The following is a 26583-nucleotide window of genomic DNA, read 5'->3' on the forward strand; positions in this document are numbered from 1 at the left end:
ACAGGTACATTGACATCTTGCTTAACTACAAAAGAAAAAAAACAGTGATTGAATGGCTGTGGCATAAAAAGGTGTAAAATGAAAACCATAGATTTTTTTTGCATAGCAATTAGTTACTTAAGGTGGGGGTTGGTTGGGTTGGAGGGGGGGGCAAAGAGTGTGGTTATGATGTTGTGGGGTGGCAAAAACAAAACAAAACAAAAACAAAAAATAAAAATAAAATCCATCTTGCAACAGAGTAGTCTAGATCTGATCAATCTGAGAGTGAAAACTATGAAACAGCAGAAAATATTCCCTTAAATTGAAAAACCTGAGCTCGGGGGTGGCTTCTAGCTGAGAGCTGCTACATTTGAAATGTTCTGCAAGAGAAAACTTGTCAAGCTGAACCAGAAAGAACAGGATGGGGAAGGAGGGGAAGGTAATTGTGTCACGTCTTTATTTTGCCACAATTTAACTTTTTCTAATACAGCAACGACTGTACGCAAAAGAGGAGGAGGAGGGAGTGAAATTAGCAGATGGTACAATCCCTGTTACCTGCGATTTATTACTGTTTTTTTTTCTTTAATAAGTGGAAATCTTACTGTGTGCTGTTGTGATAAGACTAACATGAGCATGTTTTTCAGCATGCAGCAGCGCTTTTCTTTCTGTAGGGCAAGTGCTCGAAAAGACACCCCAGTCCTCTATATGCCATCACCCTCTTTTTTTTTTTTTTTAAAACAGAACTGAGAGTTAAGAGACTGTGGGGCTGGACACTCTCCAAAAGAGACTGTAAAAAGGAATGATTTTACTATTCAAAAACACAAAGAATGTGTAACGCTGGAACAGACAGAACAGATACAAATAAAACATGTCAGGAATGAAAAAACAAACAAACAAACAGAGAAAAGCAAACCAACAAAACTGGACTTGGCAGTTTGGAGAAGTGCTCTGGTGATTTCAGGCGACCTCTAGAGGGAGAAGAAGGAACCACATCTCAAATGTACCTGTTTATTTGGATGAGGAGGAGGAAGAGGGAGGAGGAACGGGGAAGTGGGAGGGTATTTTTTCTTGTTTTGTTATTTGTCACTCCACTAAAAATGTACATGGGAATTACAAGCAAACTAGTCAATAGAAAACACCCTTTGGCCATATTTTGAGGAGTCCGCTACATAGTGCGCTACAAGTGTACACGCGACATATGAAACACCACTAAGCCCCCATGTACATTGTTTAGCCTACTACAGAAAACATTTTTTGTAACGTGTTGTTTTATACTTTTTTTTTTTTACATTTATCCTTTTTTTTCCTGTGACAAAAACAAGTGTAGGGAAAGGCTTCTATCTCCATAATGTTCACTAAAAACTGTGAAAAGTATTAGACTGATGTTTGAATATCAAACAACAGGAACCCATTTAACATCTTATTCTGCGTTGAGGTTCTGCTTGTTAATGCCAGAGAGGAGCTGTGGGTGGAGAGGGGGAGAGCAGGAGGGCAGGTGGGCGGGGCGGGACCTCAGCCTGTCAGTCATTCATCGGTGGGTGGAGGCCTTGTGTTTGGGGCCGCTGCCGCTGTCGTCGTCGCAAGGCAGCTCCATGTCGTCCGAGTCCAGCCGGCCGTAGGCTGTCGCTCGGCAACCTGAGATGCTGCGCATTCTGGGCCTGATGTGGTGGTCGCTCTCCGCCTCGGGCTCCGGGGCCGGGTCCTCTGGCAACGGGAAGCTGCGACGTTCCCACGGCGCTACCGTCTGTGGAACATCAGAGAACGTTTGATAAAGACCCTGAAAACACAACTTTAAATCTTCAGTGTTCCTATAAATTCATGTTTCGAACAACTTTTTAAAGGGCGTTTTCATTCCTGTTGTTATGTAAATGATTCATTGTTGCATTGACAGAAGTTTAGGGAGCAATTTAATGTTTCTGATGTGTATGTTTATGTTCTTTGGTGACACAAAGAGCTCATGGAGAAACAACTGACAGCAAACTGATGACAGGATGAAACGGAGGAGTCTCGTAAAGCAATAATTCTGGGCTTCTTTAATGAACTGACAAAGCACAGTTTTAGTTGCGTTTGGCCTGTTGATAAGAGAAACTATCCGTGCTGAGGTGCATACATGTCACCTAATGATTTGCATACATGCACAACCTACACACACGAGCACACATGAGCTTATTTGTTTGAGGGGGAGAGAGGAGGCCCATCATGGGTTGGCCGTGGCCGGCTCAGGCTCTCTTTGGCCCTGCTCCAGAGCAGGTCCGTCTCGGGCGTGGCTCGGCACAATAAAAGTTTTAATGGAAATGCAAATCAGCACGGCACAGTTTGACGTAGCGCGACCAAATGCGCGAGTGGAAAAGCACCGCAGGGTTCAACTGACAGCTTTTACACCAGGCCAAACAAACTACCAGGGTTTGTTTTAACAAACATGCTGGGTGTGAACACACCTTAAGGGTAAAATTTAGGCCCTTTTCAAGCACTTTCAAGGTACTTCGACCAAACATTTCCTGACTATCAAAGCCTTTAACGTCACAATGGAATTGTTAAGTTTGCAAAATTACTTTAGACCCACAACAATCATCACGTTGTTTATTTTACCAACTGTTTCTATTAACTTTGGCAAAATTGAGAAAATAGAAAACTTTGCAATTTATTTCTTAAATATAGGATTTATCATCAATACTGGTATACTGGGACATCCTTAGTTTACACGAGCATTTTATGTAGACGAAACCAGTTCATGTTGAAATTAATTTTCTAGGAGTATATTCAAATTCAAGCAACATTTTTTCCCCAAACCTTTCCAGACGTACAAACCCTGCCGTGACTATCTGATCAACAGCTGATCTCAGTACGTACCCGCTCTTCAAAGGTGAAGTCTGGCGTTGAGCACCGCGTGTCCTCACTGGACAGCAGCCGATGGGAGTCCCTGGAGCAGGGTGTGTGGGGGTTGGACGTGGTGTCGGGGCTGGCGGGGCTCATGGGCGACGGCACGTGGCTGTAGTCGTGCAGCATGGGGCAGTGGCCCGGGTCAGGAGACGCAGGCTGGGGGGTGGGAGGGTTGGTCCCGCACAGCAACGGTGTGGTCCGCCCGTCGACAGATTTATACGACCTGGAACACCAAATCCACAGTTCACATTTATTTATGATTTTCACCACGGTATCAAAAGAGGTGTTGAGTATTGTATCGACTCTATCAACTCTACCTGCTGCCCCTCCTCTTGGCAGGAGCCAGAGCCATCCAAGTCCAGCGGGAACGCTCCTGGTCCTCGTAGGGCTGATGGAGCTGAGTGAAGGCTGCGTCTGTCAGGTCCTCCACCTACACACACAAAAAATACCATCAGACTCCCTGGAAGTCTGCCTGAATCTCAAACAGTAATCTGCTGAAAGAAAACTAATGGCCACAATTTTGCTAACTGATTTATCATTTAGGTCATTTATTAATAGAAAAAAAAATCTCTGGTTCCTTTGCAGAGTTCCTACAGAGTTTTTTAGACATTTAATCTAATTTAATACTTGTTTCACTTGTTACACTGGCCAAATATGAAATATATCAATTAAAGAGGCTCCGATGGATCATCCACTGTTCATTATCTGCAGATATCTTGTTTTAAATAGTTTGATAGGTGGGATCTGTAAAGGCAGAAGAGCCAATCAGATGATGAGGTGGCAGGATCTGAAACTACACTTTCATAAATGCAAAATGCAGGTAGATGTTTGTACCAGAATAGTCATGCAATAAAAAAACAAAGTATACTGAGTCACTTCATGGTGCATTCAAGTGCATCTCAGACTCAGAAATATACTGATTGGCTACAAAAAATGGTACAGTTCCTATTTTACATACAAAGGCCTACATCTCCAAGTACCTCTGTGATCATTTTTCAAGTTGTTTTGTACTTATACTTGATATACAAAAAGTTACTACGTCAGTGAACAGCCTCAAAAATTTTGATCAGAGGACCATTAATATCAATGAAAACCAGTGGAGATGATGAAGCCTAGAATTATTAACAAAGTGCATGAATTCATTGGCATTTATTACACAGCTTTGTTGAATTACAAAGCATTTTACACTCTTATTTCTGAATCTCGGACCACTGCTATGAATAACTGCCCGTTGCTATGGAAGCCATTCTCTGGAGGACTTTATGGAAGCAATAAAAACATTCTTAAATCAATATTTTGTGTCATATTACTGTTTTTTTCCAGCCATGTAATAAGCAGGATAATACACGGTGAGTGGGTCATTACTGCAAAATAAAACCCCTTCAGGATGAGTCAAGTCCTGCATCATCCTGCCAGGGTTTATTAATGAGTCATTAAAAACAATCTGACCTGGACAAGCAGCAGAAAATGGAGGGATGGATTAACCAGTTTAAAAATAACTAACTAATTTAAGGTCCACATATAAATCTGATATGTGGTCAGAAGTCTGAAACAATAGGCTGGGAATTTTCCACTGAGTTTTCCACTGAAGTGTTTCTGCTGCAGTGTTTGACCACCAGGTGTCACTGTTCACTCATCGACAGACTGCATGTCTGAGTTTACATCTTAGAAGTGCAGATGATACAGTGTATGATTAAACAGTGATTCATCTCAGAAAGCATGGGCACGTTTTAAAGAGAACAATATGAAACAAGTGTGTGACTCAGTGTGTTCTAATGTAGGACACCGGGTAAATAAATAAATACCACCTGGGACAAAGACAGGATACTTAAAGTCAGTAAAACACTCACCTCCCGCTCATTTTCCTCTTCAGTGATGGGCTGGGAAAAAATATCCACCGATCGCCAACTATAAAAACAGAAAAATAAAAAGTGAAGAGTTGGTGTTAGTTTTTAACCATCTTACAGTCCAGAGGAGAAACATGAAGCAGGTATTCATTAGGGATGTTCCTGGCAACTTATTTCTCTGTTGACTAAACACAAGTTTTAATTTATACTAATTGGCTAGTCTAATGGTAAGAAAACACTTGGAAACCAGTTAAAACTGAGCACACTTTATTAAGTGATAATGTTAAACACTGTTTGAAAAATACTGTGCGTATTAAGAGCCATTTGAAGCCATTAATCACAGTCTACAATCACCAAATCAAATTTTAAATGCTGTTGTAACATGCGGCACTTTGTGTTGTGCAATACAAACGTTACACAGTAACCTACAAAACATGACGACAACTCACTAAATGCTTCACCTTTTCAGATTGAAAACTATCACTGTGGATGTCTGCAGAGCTGCTGGCCTGACACACAGTGTGGCTAACGATAGCAGAAGAAGCAGCAGCTGCTGCTGCTCTCCTTGCTGGTTAATGTACGTATCTGTGCTGAATGTGGTCACGTTGCTCAGTCGAGTGGTTATATGTCAGTTTATTCTGTCAAAGCCTACAGTCAACCTTAGTTTCTTTTTCTAGATGAAAAAACTGCCACACCGCGCTGGTTTCACATGCTGTCATCTGACCGACTTTACTGATAACATCTGGGGTTGGGTCGGACTAGCAGGGGTGGCGACGTTTAATCGTGTACTGTACCTATAAAAAGTATTCAACCCCTCACTCATTATTATAATATTTATATAATTACTTATTTAACATGACATTTTTATTTATTTGACATTACTGTCAAACCTGTTTACACTCTGACATTAAAGAGGGTTTTTTGTAACATTTTTTTTGGCAAAAGAGCCAATTTCTATTGACCAGGATTCTATTAATAAAAACAATAAGAGGGGAAAACACCCAAGGGGGCGAATACTTTTTATAGGCACCGAAGTTGGCTAATCGCATTCATCCCTTTTATTTATGCATTTCTTTACCTGGGTGTGAGAATCTCTTTGTACTGCAGCTTCTCCACTCTGGTGGTGGCGGCCACAGACATGGGGATTACAATGTTGTTGATGTCAAAGGAGCTTTCACCTCGCCTCCTCTTGATGGGCTGCTGCTGGGGGACAAAGGAACACGTCAGCATGCAGTGTGAGGATTCAATATGGATGAACACAGAGTTTATACAACACCACTTAATGTATGACCTCATAAAAAAACACAGGGTTTAATCAACAATTTGATGACACAGTTTCAACAACAACTGAACAATGAAATGTAGTTTTCACTGCAGGTGGAGCTGAGAGTTAATTAGATATCACTCATTATTATAATTTATCTGTCAATCTAGTCGTGCTGAGAAAGATTTGCTGTTAAAAAAAATATCAAGGTTTCAGTTCTAAGGCTGAATAAGCCAGCCGACAACATTTCTTTTTGGAAAATTATAGGATTTGAGACATTGTAAGAAACTCTAACAGCATTTGACTCAATGGGATGAGTTTAACCCGTTCATAATGTCATTCTGAATAAGTCTGTAAACATTCATTAACATATCAGTAAGGATAATTCCACACTTCATCCATCTTATAAATGCACGACTACTGTTTTAGACTAAACATTATGTTAGACAAGTTTTGTTGTGTCACTAGGAAGGAGGATTTAACAGACAAGAAGGTTAAAAACATCTGTTATTCTTGTCACTGTCAAAAAGACATGCAGGAGTCATTTAGATACTGATGTCTCTGTTAGAGTCCTGTGTGCAAAACAGCAAAAAAAAAAAAAAAAAAAATCCACCTGCGTTGTGAACATCAGCTCAGCAGTGCCGGAAACTACCGCTGGCCTCATAAACTGTTTGACTTCTCAGTCAAAACGAAACTTCATGTGTGTGGTGTTTTTGTGGTTTTAGTTTCCCTTTTTCACCTGCCCTCCCACTGACTTTATCATCACCTCGCATGTCAACAGTGTCTGATATCAGGCTGGATTTAAGTGACATCTTCTCTAACGGCTGAAATACTCAGGGGACAGCCGCATCATGCAGGCGGGATGGACTCACACACTCTCTGCCTTAAAACAGTTGACAACATTAAGCAGTATTGAATTAACTAGATATTTTTACGTAGGGTTGAAGGATATGAGGTTTTTTTTTTCAGCTGATACAGATAATGGATAGACCTGCTTCTCATGGCCAGTACTGATAAGATAACCCATAATTTCATTTTTGTATTTGAACAAATTCATATAACCTGCAGTTTATGGACATCTGATGGTAAGAAAAGCTCAGATGTAGTCAGCAAAGATAGATGATTAAATACTCTACATCTCTGAGTGAACCAAACCTAACATCACTGTGACAAAGAAACAAAAACAAAGAACAGTTCTAACTCTTCAAACGTTGTTAGTTTTTATCATATAAATATACTTTGGTGTATATGGAGAATTTTGTCTCAGAATTCAAATTAAACGCTCTGACAAAATGTTAAGTCAGACATCAGTATAACCAATATTTATTGACTAATATATGCAAATAAATACAATGGCTAATATACGTCAATATAGAATGATATAGCTTGACAGGCCAATATTGATCATTTAGTGGCCCCAATATTTATTATGCATCCCTAGTTTTAAGTGCAAGATCACAGATACACATTGACTTTCAATAATTTTAATATATGCAATGTAATAATAATAATAGTAATATAATGCTATGCTGCAGCAGACATGTTGCTCTGTGTCCATGCCCCTTGTATTTTGGATGAAACATTTTCTTAATCAATTCGATGTCTTGTTCACAGCAGAGCAGCCACCCCACAACAAACTCCATCTATAGACAATAACACAGTCAAAGACTGTCATGTTCTAACATCAGATTCCTTCACAGCCAAAAGTGAAAGTGGAGCTCCTGAACTGCTGATGTCTATCTTGGATGTCTAGGGGCGGCCCTACTGGTGTCCCGGTTAATGATCAGAAAATGAAGCAAGCAAAAAGAAAGTGAGACTGTCTTCCTTACAGGTGTGCTGGGGACGCTCTGGCTGCTGGGGCCCAGCGGTGTGGAGTTCTCTGAAGACGTGGACAGCTGGCGTGTGAGGGGGCTGTGAAGGGACGAGTGCATGTTGGCCAGAGTCTGGCAGGGGCTGCTTGAGTCCAGGAACAGTTTGGGGGAGGCTGGAGGAGACAGAGGACTCATCACTTGGAGTTACATAAAAACAACCTGAAAACCAAGTGCATTTACACCAACACAAAATACCACACAGTGTTTGACCAGGGCTTCATTCATAAAAGACTCACAGTCAGTCCTGTCCAGCGAGTGCTCTCTTAACCTCTTGCGGCTGTAGTTCTTGTCGTAGGGCCCGAGTGGGGTGGAGATGGCCTGCAGCCGCTCCGTCTTGCACACGGCCTGGCCCTCGAGCCGGGCTGTGTTCAGAACAGCACTGCTGCTGCCCACGCTGCTGTCAACTGTCCTCGGCTTCTCAGCACGGTTCTTATAGTGGCTCAGTCCTGCAACACCAAGGAGAGAGTCACATCATTATGAGACAGGAAGCTGATCATGATTCATAAAGCTTTCCCAAATTCAAGCATATCAAACCAGAAATTTCCAGACTCAAAGCCTTTATCATCACATCTAAATTGTTTCTATGAATGCAACTGCAAAAAAAAAACTTTAAAAAATTCCACAAATCAAGCAATGTACATTGTCATTTTATTTTTGATGCTGCTCATGTTAAATTTGATGTTTTGATTGTGATGATTTAATGTTCACTTATTTCCAGAATAAGGCATCAACAGAGGACATTTCTAGTTATTAGCAGTGTTTTGATTCTCAAAATCCACGATCCGATTTTACTCTCAATTTTAAGGTCACAATTCGATACAATATTGAATTTTATACATTTTCTCAGCACTTACAGCTCTGCCATGCCAAGTCTTGATTTGTAAAAATCAACAGATTATTGGTTTTATGCCCTGACAACTGCCAGATTATTCTTTAAAAAACAAACAGATAAATATTAACCATGGAAACATTTAGTTAGCTGCTAGATAACCATAGCAAAGGTTTAGAGTGAGGGTCAATCGAAGAACTGGACACATCTCAGACGCTGTCAGTAAAAAATGTAGCTGCAGGCTACAGGTAAGTCTCCTCTGGCCTGTAAGTCGTCTATGTCGAAGTGTTGTTTTTTTCCCCTTTAAACACAAGCCAGAGACATGCAAAATAGGTGGAAAAAACACACTGGGGGAACTGCAGATACTGCTTTTGAATCTGATTCAGCTCATTTCAATTCATTTGTTAGCATGAGTGATTGTGAAACACCAGATTATGTATATTCCTAACCATGACACCATACCAGTTATAATTAAGCATCTTCCAAATGTTTAAGCACGGTCGATGCAAGTTCTCAGAATGAACTTCCTAAATTTCAAGATTTTGGGGTTACACAAGTTAAAGAGAAATTAAAGAGATTCATTACACAGGGGATGAAATGTTTGGATGTCTCATCACTAAAATAGAAGAAATAAAGAAAGCTAGTGTGTACCTGTCAGAACATAGGTTGTTAGAAAGTGGGACTGAGCTACAGCAGCCAATCACACAGCTGTGTCTGTGACATTGTGAAATAAACCCAACGGTTACTGGGACAAACTGTGAAACAAGAACAACCTGTAATAAACTGTTTCTGTCAAAAGAAGCAGGATGAAACATTACTTAATAATGAGTTTTAAGAACTTATTGCAGTTTTATGTTGATATATTTTATATCTTTTTTCATCTCCTGTAATTTTTTTTTTTTTACAGTTTACAGTTTGAAGGCAGGATAATTTCAGGCCTTTAGGGGACATTTAGATGACTTGCACAAAGCTCCTGAAGTTTCACTGTGTCAGTCTTGTGTGTCTGTTAACTTCAACTCCAACATTTCTGCATCCTGCATACCCTGAGCTGTGGTGGAACTGCATAAACTGGGTCTGTCTGGAGAGCTGACACTCTTGTGGATTCAGTGATCCCAGTTGTGTTCATGTTACTGTCCACAGTATGGAGTACAGTTGTTACGATACCAGACTTTACACTACACTACTAGTAAAAAATAAAACATTGTAAAAAACATTACAACCTGCTGCTACAGAAAAACATCACTGAACATTGTCTGGTTTTGCTGCAAGCCAAATTTCAAGCAGGAAAATGAGGACTAAACTGAGCAGATGTCTTGAATGAGCACTTACATATCTTCTTTTTTGTAGCTTTGGTACTTTCCATAATACCAAATGTTGGTATTCTATTGCTCTGAAACATATACTATTTTTGACAATCTTAGTATCTTGTAATCTACAATCTTGTAGTGCAACCATTTTTGAAACTTGACCTGTCTGTATAAAATGACCTACAGTGACCTCTAGGATAATAACAGCCTGATCAAACTTCACAACCTCAAACTAGAGACCTGGAGACTCCAGTTCCTATGTGTGCTAACAGTAAGGTTTTTCTGAGCAATCCCTAGAGCAGATGTGCAGAAAAAACTCCATATGTCAAAGGTTTTGATATCACAGCATGATTTTCTAGCAGTAGCTTGGTTAAGTTTTGCACTAAATCTGCGTGATAGATGGTATAAATGCAAAAACTGCGGCAGACAAATGATAAGAGCATGGGAATGGGCATCATATGCTTCAAATATAATGTTCTAATCCTTTAAACACTCAACTTTCAAAATGTGAGTAGGCCATAAAGAAAACCAGATTTATGAACTTCTCAAATTAATCTTCTGATTCCCAGCTTTTAGATGATGTAGGCCACATCTTTATGGCATATACTCCTGACCTGCCACCTCCCCCTAGAGACCCCTGTCCATCCCTAAAAATGACAAGTGTATGGGAAGGAGGGGCGGAGCTTAAAAGGTTAAAAAGGTTAAAAGACACTCTGTACTTACTGACTGCCATAAGTGAGTTGGTGAACTTGTGCTTCTCTTTGGACGAGGAGAGCTTGTGTTTGAGGGAGAGCTTCTTCAGTGGTTTGCTCCTCTCCAGTGACTTGGTCTGCCACTGGCTCTTCATCACCTGCTGCAGACGGAGGCCTATACAAACGTCTGAGGGAGATGTAAACAAAAGAGCGTTAAACGTCTTAGAAAACTAAATCAGGAGATTTCACCAGCATGCAACCATGTGTGAAGTGTAAAGCTGGATACTTGAGATCTGCCATCTGTAGTTCAACATTAGTAATTCACAATGGCATGCAGGATTTATAATAAGCCATAGGCAATCTACTATACAAGCTGATGCCAAATCCATTGTTATCTTGTGGTTGTAAATACAACTTTGTCTCAATTATGTATCAGTGTAGTGCAGCTCATTTTGTATTTGAGACAAAACAAAACAAATGCCACAGATTCCTTGCATTGTTACACATGAAAATACAAAGGAAAAATAAGATTCTGAAAGCAAACAGGACATTATTATCACTGAATGGTAAAGGCAGTCAGGCACTGAGAACACAACAGTTATTCAGGAGAATATGACACACGTTCCAGATAGAAAAGATTGTCTAAATCGCAGAAAATGTTCTCTGAGAACTTCCTGCAGAAGTCTCTCTACAGCCACTCCTTGTTTGTCTTCCCCTCTAGTTGTAAAGTAGGAAATGACTGCGTAAACTGAGTTCTCCTTTGAGCGAGGAGCTCGGCACTGACCGTCAGGGAAGGAGAGGATGGGGTGGACGCCAAGATCCAGTCTTGACAGGCGCTCCAGGGTGGGCAGCTCGAACTGAGGGTCCTCTCTGGGGGTGGGCCAGCCACCACACATCACACAGCTGGGGTTAACCCTGCAGTTACACTGGATGCAGCTGCTTCTCGGGGCCTGTGTGGGAACCAAAAAAAAAAAAAAAAAAAAACATGTTGTAAACCATGAAAAGCTCAGCTGTGTATCTTCATGATTCAGCTTCTACATGAACACATTAAGTAGATTTTATTACTCTGTGAAGAACAAATGGTTTCTAGAAATCCTCTACAATTTAATGCACCACAGGAGTTCAGTGAGTCACCACAGATAACATTTTTGAAGCCACTGGCGTCATGGTGACAGAGTACCTGTAAATTTCAGGCTCTAATATTAGTTCTACTTTGCACTGAATTGCTGGAAAACTCAAAAAACAGAACAAACTATACAAAATTATACTTAAATCCTGTCCTGATGATATCTTTGAAGTCAGTGATCATCTGATGACAATTTAGCGTCTGGGGGGGAACGGTCAATCTTTCCAGGGTAGCCAGTCCGGATATCCGTTATCTGTTATCCGGATATCCGGACCAAGACTTCCTCTTCCTTGCACTGGTCATTGTTTACAGTCCAATCAGCAGTTTGAGATGTGAGTATGCCGTCACAGGGCGCAATAGTAAAGGTTGCTCAGGACGTGTGAAAAGCCATGTCGGACGCCTAAATCTGCCAACTCACGTGATCTAACTTTTTAAATAATCAATTAATGTTTTCAGTGTTTTTTTCATGCACACTGGCAGAAATGCAGTTTTTAGCCTCTCAAATATGGAGATTTCAAGCTTTTCATATTTTATTGTAATATTAAACTGAATATCTTTGGGTTTTAGACTGACCAAACTAGACTGGGATGGATATTTTTTTTCCACGATTTTCTGACATTTTATAAACATTGCAAACCTAGTTCAAACATGACAATTAATGCAAGTCTTTTTTTGTCATCTGATTACTTCTAATAAATAAAGCAATTTGTACAGGGGCAAGTAAAAATTGATTTTGGGCAAGTAGACTTCAGAGCCACGTGCCTTTACAACCAGGAAAACACTAATCCAAATCATGATCAATATAATATCAACACACGGCCCAGCTCTAATGAAAAACATAATGTGACATTTATTGAGGTCTGTACCAAGCAAACATGTTTTGTTACATCTGGAGAACAACATCTGTCGGTCAGGGCATCTGCCCTGACATCTGCAGCACCACAGTACTCATCATTACACTGTTTGGTCACATATTTCTCCCTTATCAAAAGAATCACAGCTTCTGAGCTTTGGATTTTGCACTTGACTGTTATTTCAATAATACTGCAATTTGTTTATCTATAACATGTATTATAGTTTACTATAATACAGTAGAGTACAGTATTAATAATATACTGTACAGTTGTTTTTTTTCTGAAAAGTGAACCAATTAGCTTTTAATTTGAAGAGACTTATTTTCTCTTTTGTATACTTAATATTGATATTTCATAAAACCAAAGTATTTTTTATACTGTTACTTGATTAAGTGATGGAATAATCAGTAGAAGACATATACATGAATGTAGATACATTTTTTAAAAAAAGTTGTTGCTGTCAGACGATAGCTGCTGGGTTCTGAGACTGTATTAGGGCCAACAAGTTCCTCTTTTGCTCTCCACACAGACTGTCTGCTTGCATGCCACCAAAGCTCACTCAAACCTGATTGGTCAATACTACTCGGACTACAAACAGAAACCTGAATGCTTCAGATACCAAAATCTTGCCTCTTGCTGAGAGATTCTACAGATATCTGTTTACAGAGAAAACTGTACAAGTGTCACCAACAAATCTCACCATATTATGAAAAATGTGAGCAGTAAGTACATAAATGACATTTAAAAGCCTTACGGTCCCACAGAACTCTGAGTTGTAGCATACAGCATCAACAACCAGCTAATGTTTCTGTTTATCTCATCTCAAACTTGTGAGTCGTCACAAGGGCAATTACTCTTCTTTGTTGTTTGCCCTAGTTTTTCATAACCAAGTCAGCCATCTCTTGTTTACTCAGCTATTAGTTTACAAATCGAGGAACTAATCACTGATTGCAGCTTAAAACATAAGATGCTGTCCAAGAATAAAAGTTCAATTCATGGCGCTCTGCATGCAACATCTTCACAGCACTTCCTCACATATTTCCGTATCAAGCTGATTCATAAAAATACACCGTGTCGGTTCCTTTAAGGTGAAAGCACTGCATGATGTAATGATGAGTTTATACTGCACATATACTGCCTGTAACCATGACCAAGCCTACAAACACTGACAGTGACACTCACCTTGCCGTTGAGGTTGGGCACCGTGTTGGGCTGAATGAGCCGCCGTCGTCGACAGCTGACTAGCGGTCGTGTGCGCGCAGCCACACATGTGCTGTCAAAGGCCAACGGCTGCTGGTGCTTGGTGTCTGCACTCTCTGCCATCCTGTCACAAGAACAGCCAACAGATAGAAATGAGGTCACAGATTTTACACAAATTCAAATTAAACAGAAACACATTTTGTCTCAAGTGACGACAAAGTTAATTAAAGACATCAGTAGCCTGTATAAATCTATTTTTAGTCTGTCAACGCAAGTTAAAATTTAAGCCAAAACAGACACGGATGGTTATTTTATCAACTTATTTTTTGAGAAAGAGAAGTGAATCAATATTAGGAGTATGTTGTAAAATCCTCTTAGGATTTAACTTCCTCAACTCTGTGCAGACGCCTACGTCTGCAGCTGACATTACTGTCATTCAGAGGCTGTTCAAATTTAAATTACTGCAACAACTTATGAGACATAATTGAGCTTGGAAATGACCATCATACACTTATATCACTATGCTCTAAACCCTAGCCTAAATAAATCAGAATGTATATGACAGATTTATCAGTAGAAAAACACACAGTGCTGAGCAGATGATGCAAACTACTTCTATGTGGCACATACTGTTGACCTGCCTTCTTCCCCTAAACATCCTGTTGCTGTTCAGGTTGATTTTTCTTCAATAAAAATGGAAAAAAAATGGTTTTATTGTGTGGAGGAGTAATCTGAAAGAGATTACGATGCCATAGCAACAGTAACATTTGTGCTACAACTGCTGATTATTTTCTGGAGTGATGAGCCTGACAATCATTTCCTCAATGGTTTTGTTTATGAAATGTCAGAACATGGTGAAAAATGTTGGTTATAATTTCCAACAGCCCCGTAAAATTGCTTGTTTTATTCAACCAACAGAGTAAAACACAAAGGCATTTACATTTATTTTCGTATATGATAAATAAGAACATTAAATCCTCACATTTGAGAAGGTGAAACTAGTAAATCTTCAATATTTATGCTAAAAAAAAATCATTTACGGCCAAATAGGGCTGAGTGATCTGGCTTATAAACAATATCTCAATATCTTTAGGCTATTCCACAATATACAATATATATCTAACCATGTTTCCCTGAGGATGGACTTGTAGCAGCAGAAGTGAAGCATGTCCAAAAAGTATTTATTTTTTGCATGCACATTTTTTTGTGTGCAGATTTCTGTGTCTGCTGTCACCAGTCGGCCCATGTTTGTGCACAGTAATGTGGTGGCGGTTATAGACCAGTTTTACTGGGATGTCAGGATGGGGCCAGTTGATTTGTCAGAGGGGCACATGTGACACGGGTAGTAATAGCACACAAAGTAATGGTGCAAAAAAAAAAAAAAAAAAAATTACCATGCTTGGTATTTATTTCAGTAACACTATTTGTTTCAATAACATGGTGTCAGCACCATATCATTGCAAGAAGGTGATAATTATGACATTACTAAAAAGTCTTGAAGAAGGGGCCACAGGAGTGACAAAACTCAGTGTTCCTGACCAGGATATGAAGCAGCCATGGCGCAATCTAATATAAAGGTTTCTTAAGACATGAGACATGTGACCTCATGTGCTAATTTAGCTTCATATGAAGCATTTGTAGCACAAAATAACATAACATTTGTTTCTTAAAGAGACAACATGCAGCCCTGTCCTTTCCTCTCTCATCTTGTTCCAGCAGTTTTGGTCCTACTTCAGCAGCAGCACACTACCACTACTAAATGCACACAGAGGAAAGACTCTCAATATACACATTTTCTCTGAGATACTGTTAGAGCTGGGTGAGACAAAATCAAGTATCACAATAGTTTTAACCAAATACTTCAATATCAATATTGCAACAATACTGAAGGAATGACTAATGATGCTTTCACAAAATATGAAACCGATGACAATGTTGATGAGTAATGTTAATATCATGACTAAGTGTGTAAAGGCAAATAATAAAACAGGAACCAGGAAAAGACATTACTTTTATCCAAAATCTGAGTCAATATCCAGCCTCATGTCATAATAATGACATAAGATTGATACATTTCCCAGCACCGTGGCCAATGTTGGTTTATTATATAACATCATTCACAATTTAGCACAACAACCTCTTCAATAGTTTGTAAAAACAGTTAGAGCAGGCTCAAGGTTAACAGGAGCTCCTCTAGAGGGACTGTTATGTTAAATTTCAGTCTAAAACATTTACGGCAAAACTGCTTCTTAGTGAAGGACAGACTATCAGAGTGTGCAGCACTTTTAAAGAAATCACAGTGTTTGACAGATTTATGACTAGAAACACTTGACACAGAGCTGAGCTGCATCGCAAACTCATTTATAAGTTCCCAGCATTCAGATGCCATTCAGGTTTCCATTTTTGTAAATTTTCTTCATTAAAAATGGCAAAAAACGGGCTTATTGTGGCGAGGCGTGACCTAGAAGAGGTTAAGATGCCACAGCAACACTAACACTAGTCCTGCAAGTGAACATTATTTTCTTAACTGATGAGTCTGGCATTCATATCCTCCACCAGTTATTCATTTTGTCCTCGAAACAGACTTTTACATTTGATGTGCAATTCTTTACCAGAGTATCAGTGTCCAACACATTTGAACATTTTAAAGTTAATCTGAAAATCAGGTCTGTATGTGTTGAACTAAAAAACACTGAATGTTGGAGGTATTGGTACTGAGCTGTCTGGTTGGTTCAGGGGGGATTTAATGTTGTTCGTCAGTTGTTTGTGTCCTTTTGTTTCTTATTTTGTTCACATTATGTTTCTGACTGTTTTACAGAGTGTTGAAGGGTTTGATTTACTATGACAGACAACTTTTAGCTCTGTTACCAAGGGACAACAGATCAAAATGACCTTTTAGCTGCATTTGGTACATGTATTGTGCATTGTCTCTGCTAAATAAACAATAAAAAAAATATTTACAAACCCCTAAAATACGTCATGCAGAACTCCCCTTTTGTGTGTCATTGAAATGAGGTAATCACTGTGAGCAGTACCTGCTGAGGACGCCGTTCACGGGTTGTCCGTTTTGACCTTTCCAGGGGCCAGCCTCTGTGTTGGTGATGTGGGCGGTGCCTGTGTGCTCCAGCCGTTCTGAACCAACATCCTGCATTGACAGATAAGACAAAACCAGTGAGGTTACACCTCATGTTAACTGGCACAGCGGCACAGGCTGACCAACAGCACTTAACAGAACCCGGGATATTTAAGGAAACGACATAACAGACTAACTGAATCATCCCGGTCCTGTGGCTTTCAATTATTCAGGACTGATTTGTGAAAAGGGCTCTCCCAAAACCTAAAAACCTCTTCTGCACTGTCATCAAGATGCCTCCCTTGGAGCTCCTTCTTCACCAGCTTTCACACACAAATGAACACAATTTCATGGCTTCAATCAAACTGAAATTATCATCTAGTTTTTCATTTTTCTATAATATTTATGCAAAAATCCTGCTATAAAAGGAGATTTATTTTGTTTAAAAACCAACATAATGACTCAGCAACGAATCAAAATCATACTATTTAACAAGGCTAAAGTGAAAACTGAGAGTATGACTAATCAAAACAAAGACGTCCACATGTAAACCACCAGGGCAAGAGGCCACTCCTGCAGTTCTGCTGGTTTAACTGGTTTAACATTTGTACACACAATATAAACATCCAGGGAGAGAGAGATCCTGTGATAAATTATTTTGTAATTATGTGGAAATGAATGTTGAAGGGGCTTGAGATTACACAAAAGCTCTTCTGATTCCTTTCAGACCTGAGAGACAGATCAAAAAAACAAAAAAAAACAAAACAAAAAAAAACAATTTCCTGTGAACATTTAACATTTCATTAGCACCAGATGCTTTGACAAGAACAAACAAGTTGAATGTTTCACTGATCATCAGGTACTCCATTAACCTCCCAGTATACCAACCAAGGCTCACACAATTGAAGTGCTGAATGAAGGCTGGTTTAATCAAATATTTGCTGTGAATTTCACACTTCTACAAACAGAAAACAAATTTCTGGAATTTATTTTGTAACAAGCATTATTATTATTATTATTATTATTATTATTATTATTATTATTATTATTATTGTTTTTCACACTTGAATTGTAGGTTCACTTGAATGGGCTGACATGTTATTCAAACAGCATTTGGATGTTGTTTTATGAGAATGTTTGAAGCTTGCAGATTTAATCCAGTGCAGTTTTTTGCTGAGCCTTTGTTCTAAGAAATATGACCTAAATTAAAGTTTTTTCAGGATCTCTTTCTTTTACACATTCACATCAACAGTGAGCTCTTTAAACAAGCACTTCTTCCTCTTCCCCAATGGCAATTTTTAATCATTACCACAATGTATCAGCTAATTAAAAAAGACAAACAAATCCAGTTAGTTTTGCTTCACTAATCACAGAAAACTCCACAAGATCCTGGTGAGACTTATTGACTAGGATGCAGCACAAAATGCTGAATATTACATGAAAGCCAGATTTAAGAACGCCTCAAACCGTGCATGAATCTTAACTGACAAGTCTGCTTAGAGGCTGTGGACATCACAAATTAATTTGGTTTAGCCCCAAGAGACACAACATGACCAAAGCAAATCTGAACAGGAATACCACCCTCTATTAACTCGGCTTACCTGAGTATTTACAGGCTCTGTCTTCACTTCTGTCCCACCTGCAGACACTGCGCTGGGGGCAACACCTCCCAACTCTACTGAGCCCTACAGAATCAAGACCTGAGTGTTACACTTCCACCCCAAAGATAAATATCATGTTCAAGTGACCAACTGACTGACAAGCTCAGCTGCACATAATCCAACACATCAGAGAGACAGCTACATAATAATCTAGTATTTAACACTCACACAAACAAACACAGCTAACAAGAGAGCGAGCGACTGACCTTGCTGGCGCGGATCTGCCTGTAGATGTCCGTCTGCTGTCGGATGCGGTACTCCAAGTCCGAGATGTGGGCCTGGAGCCAGTTCCAGTGGCTGATGATAGCAGCTCTCTCCACGGTGTAGCGGCTCTCCGCCCGCTTCCATCTAGGGGTCAAAACAGGATTTGAGTGCTCGTTTTAAGGTGAACAGATGAGATTATGGTTGACAGAATGCAGTGAAAAATGTATATCCACCATAAAAAACACATACAAAAGTAATCATTTATATACTTCAAAAACAAGGTGGATTTATTTCTAATTATATAACACAAGATTAAGTTGTAATTCCCTTTTTTGCTATAGAGCTACAGCGATTAGTCCATTAGTCCAAGGTTTCCCAGACTTTTTCTCATTAAGGACCCTCAGAATAGATGCACAGCTGTTCCAACCTTCAAAAGAATGTGATAAAAGTTTAAAAATTTTATCCTTCTTCTGCCAAGAACCCCTATAACCAGCTCAAGGATCCCTGTTGGTCTCAGACCCCAGTTTGAAAAACACTGGACTACTCCATCATCAGAAAAATAATCCTTTCAGTCTTTTTACAGGTTTAAATAGAAAAAGAAAAAGTCTGTAAAATATGAAGTTTTTATCTGTTACATATAATTTCAAATTTAAATTTGAATTCTTTCCAATTCTTGGTCGGATAAAACAAGACATCTGAAGACATCACCTTAGAATATGGGACGGACATTTTTTACTATGTTCTGGCAGATTAGTCTAGATTAGATTAAAAATCATCTGCAGCAATCAATTCATCTGTCGATCACAGAAAAATGCTGATGTTTATGAAAACTAGGGCAAACAGAGAATTTTTTTTCACTTGTAAAAAAGTGTAAAGGACAGTATGATTAATGTCTGGTCCTGTCAAACATAATACACTGAAATATTTTTAAAATAAAACTGATCATTTAGATCACATTATTTATTGAGCCTCAAGCATTTCCCCTGTCAGACTGCAGAGGTCAGTGAATCAGCATTAAATAAAGCTCCCAGCAATGGCAACTGCAGGCACCCTGGAAAACATTCTAGTCAAAAAACTATATCATCATGCGTGCATCTTAAGTGTGTGAGAAAAATAAAAAGTATTTTTATTTCACTGATTTATTCCATGGCAGGGAGTGAATGCCAACAGAGAGCAGAGTACTCCATTTTACCAGTATGACACACAGAATGGGCATTTCAAAGGCAGACATGAGAGGAAAATGTCTGCTCCTGCACTGTGCCACAGCGACCACAGATGGCGCTGTTTCATCAAAATACAGGCTGCAGTGACCGTGGCTGAACAATAAAAAAATGACTCAGATGGCAGACAAAGATAGACCTTGCACTCCTCTGCGCTTTCTCCTCCCCACACCCGTCTCTGTTTTCAATTTTCAGAGCTCCACAAGGATGGAGGAAGTGGAGAAAATGCTACTGCTGGGAGAAAGGAGAGGAGACAGGGAAGAAAGAGGGGGAGGGAAGGGGGGACAACACAGACTGGGAAGCTCAGGCAGCCTGGGGAGGAACAGACGGGCTTTAAAAGCAATCTACAGGCCACAGGGTGCTGGAGGGGGTGGGGCTGGGTCAGGGAACAGTGCGGCAGACACTGGGATAACCAATAATCCAGCCAGGCATCCTGTCTTATTGTGGAGCTGAGCGGAAGGAGAGTTATTGTGGCTCTGATGCAGACATCAGCCACCAATCAGAGCAGTGGAAGATGTCTTGATTCCTTTCTTCACTCAGCCACAACATTTAGCAATCTATGGCTCGTTCACTGCAATACAGTATCAAGGACACTGCTGCAAACACAGCTGCAGTGTTACCTGCTAATCACATTTCCTACTGCTATTCTACAGACTCTGCATAGATAAACATACATGTACTCATCTTCCACACAGCCTGGTGGTGGTGGATGTTCACCAACACTGCAACACTCCTGAACACGCCCATGGCTGGTGCATCAGATCAATGCACTGGCAAGTCATTTGCATCCGAGTCCCTGTGGAGACCCATCTTAGAACAACACTGGCGTCGCACAAACTACTGCACAAATTAGTCTGAAGCTCTGTGCCATGATTCACCCAGTGGTGGGTGGACAACCGATCCACCAAAAGGGGAGGACAGGCCAGGTGTGGTGTCCCTCAGGGTGAACTGGAAAATGATCTCAAGGAGATTCATACTGTCAATGACAGAAAAGTCTGTGAATAAATTGCAGGGAGCAGACACCACAGCACCGGCCTGCATACAAAGGCGAGGAAGGCCACGAAGGTCACAGAAAAAAAAAACAGACTCAGAGCTGATAAAGAAAGGGGGAATTAAGGTTTAAGAACAGTGGACAACTCCAGTCAGTTGGGCTTTAGAAGTACAACAATAAGATAAATTGTTTCAGTTATTTTTCAAGCAAAAATGTTAAATATTTGCTGCTTTTCCCTGTGTGAGAGTCTCTGGGTTTGGGGCCGTTGGTTGGACAAAAAAAGCAATTTAAAGAGGTCTCTTTGGGCTCTGGAAAATTGTGCAGGGCTCAATGTAATATATACATTTTTTTTTTTTCACTTGCCCAGTCCAGCAAATGCATCAGAAATCTACTTGCTCCTGAACAAATAATTTTATTAGCAGTTATTAAATGTCAACAAAACAAGTACAGTTAATGGTCATGTTTAATCTAGGGCTGTAACACTGATAATATGCTAGAAAATGCTGAAAAATGTCCATCCTAGTTTTTCATCCATTGTGATGCCTTTAAATTTCTTGTTTTGTCAGAACCTAAAGATACTCAGTTTGATAAGATAATAATCAGAGATTCAGAAAATCCATTGAAACCAGCATTTTCTGCATGAAAATCTGTCAACCATCAAAACAGTTTCTTTTTTACCACTTGTGCGATTGAGCATCTCAGCATTGGCCTGCATCTAAAGGCAAGTAAGTTCACAGAGGTCACAGAAAAAAAAGAGACATTGAGAGCTGATTAAGAAATGGGGGGCAATTAAGGTTGAGGAACAGTGGACAACTCCAGTCCTCTGGGCTATAGAGGTGCACCAACTGTCACTTGATCAATTAAGCAACTGGAAGAAAATTAACTATTAACTATTAAATTAACTATTTTGATAATCAATTAATAGTTTCAGTCATTTTAAAGCAATAATTTGCTGCTTTTTCTGTCATTTATGATAGTAAATGAAGAGTCTTTGGGTTTTGGACTATTGGGTGGACAAAAGAAGCAATTCAAAGCCTTCAGTTTGTGCTCTGGGAAATTGTGATGAGCATTTTTCACACATTTTTGACCTTTTATACATGATTAATCATGAAAGTGATCAGCAGATTATTCGATTATGACAATAATTGTTAGTTGCAGCCCTTGCCAGGAGTAATGTCCCACAGGGTGAACTAAAAAATGATCAAGGAGATTCATAGTCTCAATGACAGAGAAGACTGAATATATTGCAGAGAGCAGACATCAAAGTACTGGCTTGCATACAAAGGCAAGCAAGGCCACAAAGGTCATAGCAAAAAAAGAAACTGAGAGCTGATCAAGAAAGGCAGAGAATTTGAGGAACAGTAGATCCAAACTCCAGTCCTTGGGCTTTATTACACAGACTTATTTAGACATGCCAGGTGAATTAAAATGAATAACTGCAGAGAGAGTAGAAAACTCATCAGTTCTCAGGGTCCAGTGGACAAGAGCTGCCAGCTACTCATGAAGATTATAGCAAAAAGGATACAGGAAGAGCTAAAACTGTATTTTAGTCAAATATAAACACACAGAGGCCTTTACAAGTCCAATGACCTTAATCGTCAGAGTGACGGAGGAGGATGAAGAGGAGGAGGGGTCAGTGAGCAGCATTGAGAAATCCCCCCCTCCCGACACTAGAAGCTCCACCCCCCCCTCTAACCAGGACATATTTTCCTCCCCCCCAACTCCCACACACAAAGCACCAGCGGCAATCACTACAGCCGTCGTTTTCTGGCTGTCAGCACATTCTCCATTGTGGTGCTTCTCTGGATGCAGCACATATGTTGTATGGTGCTGGTCACCCCCTGTACCATACTGTCCCCTCCAAAACCAACACAACCGCTCAAAAAACGTGGCCTGGCTGTTCACCAAAAAAAAAAAAAAAAAAAAAAATCAACAGGCCTCTGAACTGAGAGATGGCCCCAGAGCTGGCCGACCCATTTACACCTGTTAGACACTTCCACTGGAAATTTACTAGTGATGCTACAATACCATTATTTCTTTCCTGTTTCCGGTTTTCAGTACCTGAGCTTTGTGTATTGGCAGAGACTAGGTAACAATCAAATACCGGTGCATTAAAAAATTATATAAATATTATTTTGTAACAGCTATGTACTACTGACCCTGTATAGATGAAATATGATTGCTATCATTGTTGTACAGCTGGGAAGAAACAGGGTCCTGTTTCAGGGTTAATAAATTACAATACTGTTATCAGTATTGGAACAATCCTAAAATAGAAAAGACACATGTGATGTTCCTTCATGCTAAGAAACCCAATATCAATTAATATCACCATCTGTATGCCAAATCAAAAGCATCATAGTCAACGATTTCATCCTCTTTGGTTAAATTTACACTGACCATGTTTCCATGCACACCGAGACGTTTACGGCAATACCAGGGGGGTTGAGCTCAATACCACAAATTTTATTTTGAAGGGTCAATCTCATGCTATTCAAATGTGCAATGCATTTGGGATCAGCACATGGATCTACTAATATATCTATGGATCAGTGCTGTCACACATGACAAGTCAGAAACACATCTTGACAAGTCAAGAACGCAACTGGTTGACAGACTCAACCCAAGGAACCATGGGAGTGCCAGTGGACGGCTAACAACTGTTGGAATCATTATTATGGATTTATTTTACCATGCCTGCAAAAAGATGCTGCTGTTGAAAGCTGGATTACAAAGCTTCTGAAAGAGACAGAATCACATCAGGGTCCACAAAGGTAATGTTATCATTAGCCTTTCCTGCTCAGCTTGCTTCAGGGCTAACCTTCCCCTTTCCAGCAGTTGGAAAATAATAGACAAAATAGGGCTGCAACTAATGATTATTTTCATAGTTGATTAATTGATTCATAGTTGTTTGGCTATAAAATGTCAGAAAATGGTGAAAAACGTTGATCGGTGTTTCTCAATGACTGAGATGACATCCTTAAATGTCTTGCACGCCGTACACACATTACCCACTGCTGTGTTCCTTTAAGGAGCTACACTTATAACAGCATCCTTCAGTAAAGTCCAAAAATGTCATTATTTGGGCAGTCATAGTCAACCGCCATCCCATGGGAATATGTTGCTTTTTCACCACAGTATTCTGGTTTTGCTACAAGAAACCTGGTAATTCATGTCCCTGTATACATTATTCTAACAATATCCAATTTTCTAATTATTTGTGTGCAGATATATCTTGATTTCTCAACATTTCAGTGGCTCTGTTCTGTACCAACAGGTAGCATCCAGGTTTCTCAAAAGTGGGCTAAGACTTTATATGTGGGTTTCTAAAACCAGGATATGATGTTTAAAGGTACAAAACATAACCAGCATACTTGTGCACACATGTAAACACAGTCAATTGTTTAATTGTTTCTCTGCAACACTCATTCATCTTTTAGCCCTCCTATAGTGTTTGGTTAATACTAGAGGAGGATGCACTTCCCTTCTATATGGACACATACATGGCTGAAGAATGGACATTAACTCTCCATTTGATTAACCTTTGTAAAAAAAACAGTGTAATTTTGCTGTACACTTAGTATGTCAGTCTCTAGAAATTTGTTATTTGCTCTGTTATATTATGCTTATCATGTCATCACTCAGCACTTGAGCACATGTTCAGCAGAGCGTAGACGTGCTGTATGAAAGGGCTCTAAACAAGTGTTCTGACATACCCATTATGCCTTATCCCACACCCCACTACAGAGACATTTTTACACCAGAAGGACCTGACTGCACCATTATTTGTTTGCTGCTGTGCAGTTTTATCAGGATATACTACTGCCACAGTTATTAAACTGGAGCAGGCAAGACTCCCAAGGCAGGAAACATAACTCAAAAACTTCATTTTGATTTTTCTGTTCTGGTGATTCAACTACCTAACTTCTACCTAACCTTAGTTTATGGAAAATCAATACAATACATTTGAGGGCTCAATTCAAAAATCAATTATACTTGTAGAATATGTTAGAAAACAATTATTTTCTATATAACATATGTATAACAATGCCAAAAAATAAATCCAGGGCAAAACAGTGAGCATAAAGCACAATAAATATTGATGAACACATTGGCATTCAACAGAACTGCCTCTAAACAGCAAAAAATATGCAGCCATCCACCTTATACCCATCGCACGTTCGCTGCTCATCTTTGGACCTGTGCTCTGCTGCCTCCTGACACAAATTATAATACACTTTTGAGTTCTAGTTGGAAGTGCAGATTGCATCTGTCCCTTCTCTTCTTCCTCACTTAGATTCTGTTGTTTCCACAAGGTTTTGCAGAGGTGACACAACTATAAATTGCTGCTGTTACTTGCAAACAGGATTTCAATGTCCATATTTTGCTGAGCCTGGTAATGAAATGAAGGTAAGGGTCTCTAAACTGTCCTGCCATAAGTTTTGGCATTATACTGTTTCCTTTGCACACCCCACAAAAACACTGATTATACAAGGCCATTAAAGCAACACTGTGATGCAAGATATATTTTCTAAATATAGTGATTAGGCTGCCAAATGCATCTAATCTAAAGTGGATTGGTATTTAATCTGAACTAACAGTGCACTGTGCAGCTACATAGATTGAGTGAAAACAAATTATTATTGTAGTAGTACTAATGACAGATACTCAGTATTAAAGGTAGCGTCAATAAGATTTGTCAGAGCTGTTCATAACCACCCCAGAAAGATGCCAGTCATATTGTAAATCTTTTTAACAATATATACCAAAAATCATGCTTTCTTCCTGTAAGACAAAATATGTCCTTTACAGCTGCAACGATTAGTCAATTAGGCCCTTGCTGTCATCTATTAAATTAAGTGCGAACTATTTATTAGCTTCTAAAATGTGAATATTTACTGATTTATTTAATCCTCTGTGACAGCAAAATGAATATCCTTGACAAAAGAGAACGTCACTTTGTGCTGATCAAGATTTTTCACATGTTCTTTTTATAAACCTAATGACAAGACAATAAATCTGGAAAATAATTGACAGATAAATTGATAAAGGAAATAACCATTACTTGCAGCTCTAGTGTGCTCATGTAGGCTTGAACCAACAAATTTCAAAATCTGGACTTAGCTCTTACCAATCCCATGTCTGACTTACACAGGACAATTTTATCTTGGTTTTTATGTGCATTAGGCGACAACTAATGATTCCATACTGTTCCTTTTTGAAACATGTTCTCTTTGTATAATATTCTGGCAAAGGAACATGGTTATGAATAGAGGTAAAGCAAAACAAAGGCCTGCAGACATGCTGCTTTTCCATATGAAACGCAATAAAAAACCACTTTGCAATTATGCTTCACAAACCATTCAGTCATCATTCATGCTCAGTAACAAGAACAAGGGAAATCAAAGCAGCAGCTGTCATTTTAATTTCTTTGTTCTCTAGAGTCAAGGATTTTCAAAGCACATTAAAAGAGCTGAAAATTATCCAAACACTGAAACATTTATGGAGACAGAAAATGGGCTTATTTTTCAGGTTTATTCTGCTATGCCAGGACGGCTGGCTGGACTTTCACAGGACAGCTGGTG

General features: G+C 39.4%; 1 protein-coding gene across 4 annotated transcripts in view; it reads right to left on the bottom strand.

Annotated features, from left to right (window-relative positions):
* Positions 1-419: 419 nt before the first annotated feature.
* LOC146312398 (KAT8 regulatory NSL complex subunit 1-like) overlaps positions 420-26583 on the bottom strand; it is a 46179-nt gene continuing 20015 nt past the window's right edge. For 2 of the 4 annotated variants that reach the window (XM_084740133.1, XM_084740132.1), the window contains 13 exons: positions 18790-18931; positions 18524-18607; positions 16885-16994; positions 13832-13973; positions 11454-11619; positions 10701-10856; positions 8078-8287; positions 7800-7954; positions 5785-5909; positions 4710-4767; positions 3177-3289; positions 2830-3082; positions 420-1723 (listed from right to left, as the gene is read on the bottom strand). In XM_084740133.1, the coding sequence (XP_084596259.1) occupies positions 1508-1723; positions 2830-3082; positions 3177-3289; positions 4710-4767; positions 5785-5909; positions 7800-7954; positions 8078-8287; positions 10701-10856; positions 11454-11619; positions 13832-13973; positions 16885-16994; positions 18524-18607; positions 18790-18931 (1930 nt within the window). In that variant the 3' untranslated portion in view covers positions 420-1507. The remainder of the gene's footprint in view (positions 1724-2829; positions 3083-3176; positions 3290-4709; positions 4768-5784; positions 5910-7799; positions 7955-8077; positions 8288-10700; positions 10857-11453; positions 11620-13831; positions 13974-16884; positions 16995-18523; positions 18608-18789; positions 18932-26583) is intronic. The other 2 variants (XM_084740134.1, XM_084740135.1) reach the window with 2 other exon arrangements.

This window comes from Lutjanus erythropterus, chromosome 17 (assembly GCF_056507025.1).
Source record: "Lutjanus erythropterus isolate fLutEry1 chromosome 17, fLutEry1.hap2, whole genome shotgun sequence".
Classification (NCBI taxonomy): Eukaryota; Metazoa; Chordata; class Actinopteri; order Lutjaniformes; family Lutjanidae; genus Lutjanus; species Lutjanus erythropterus.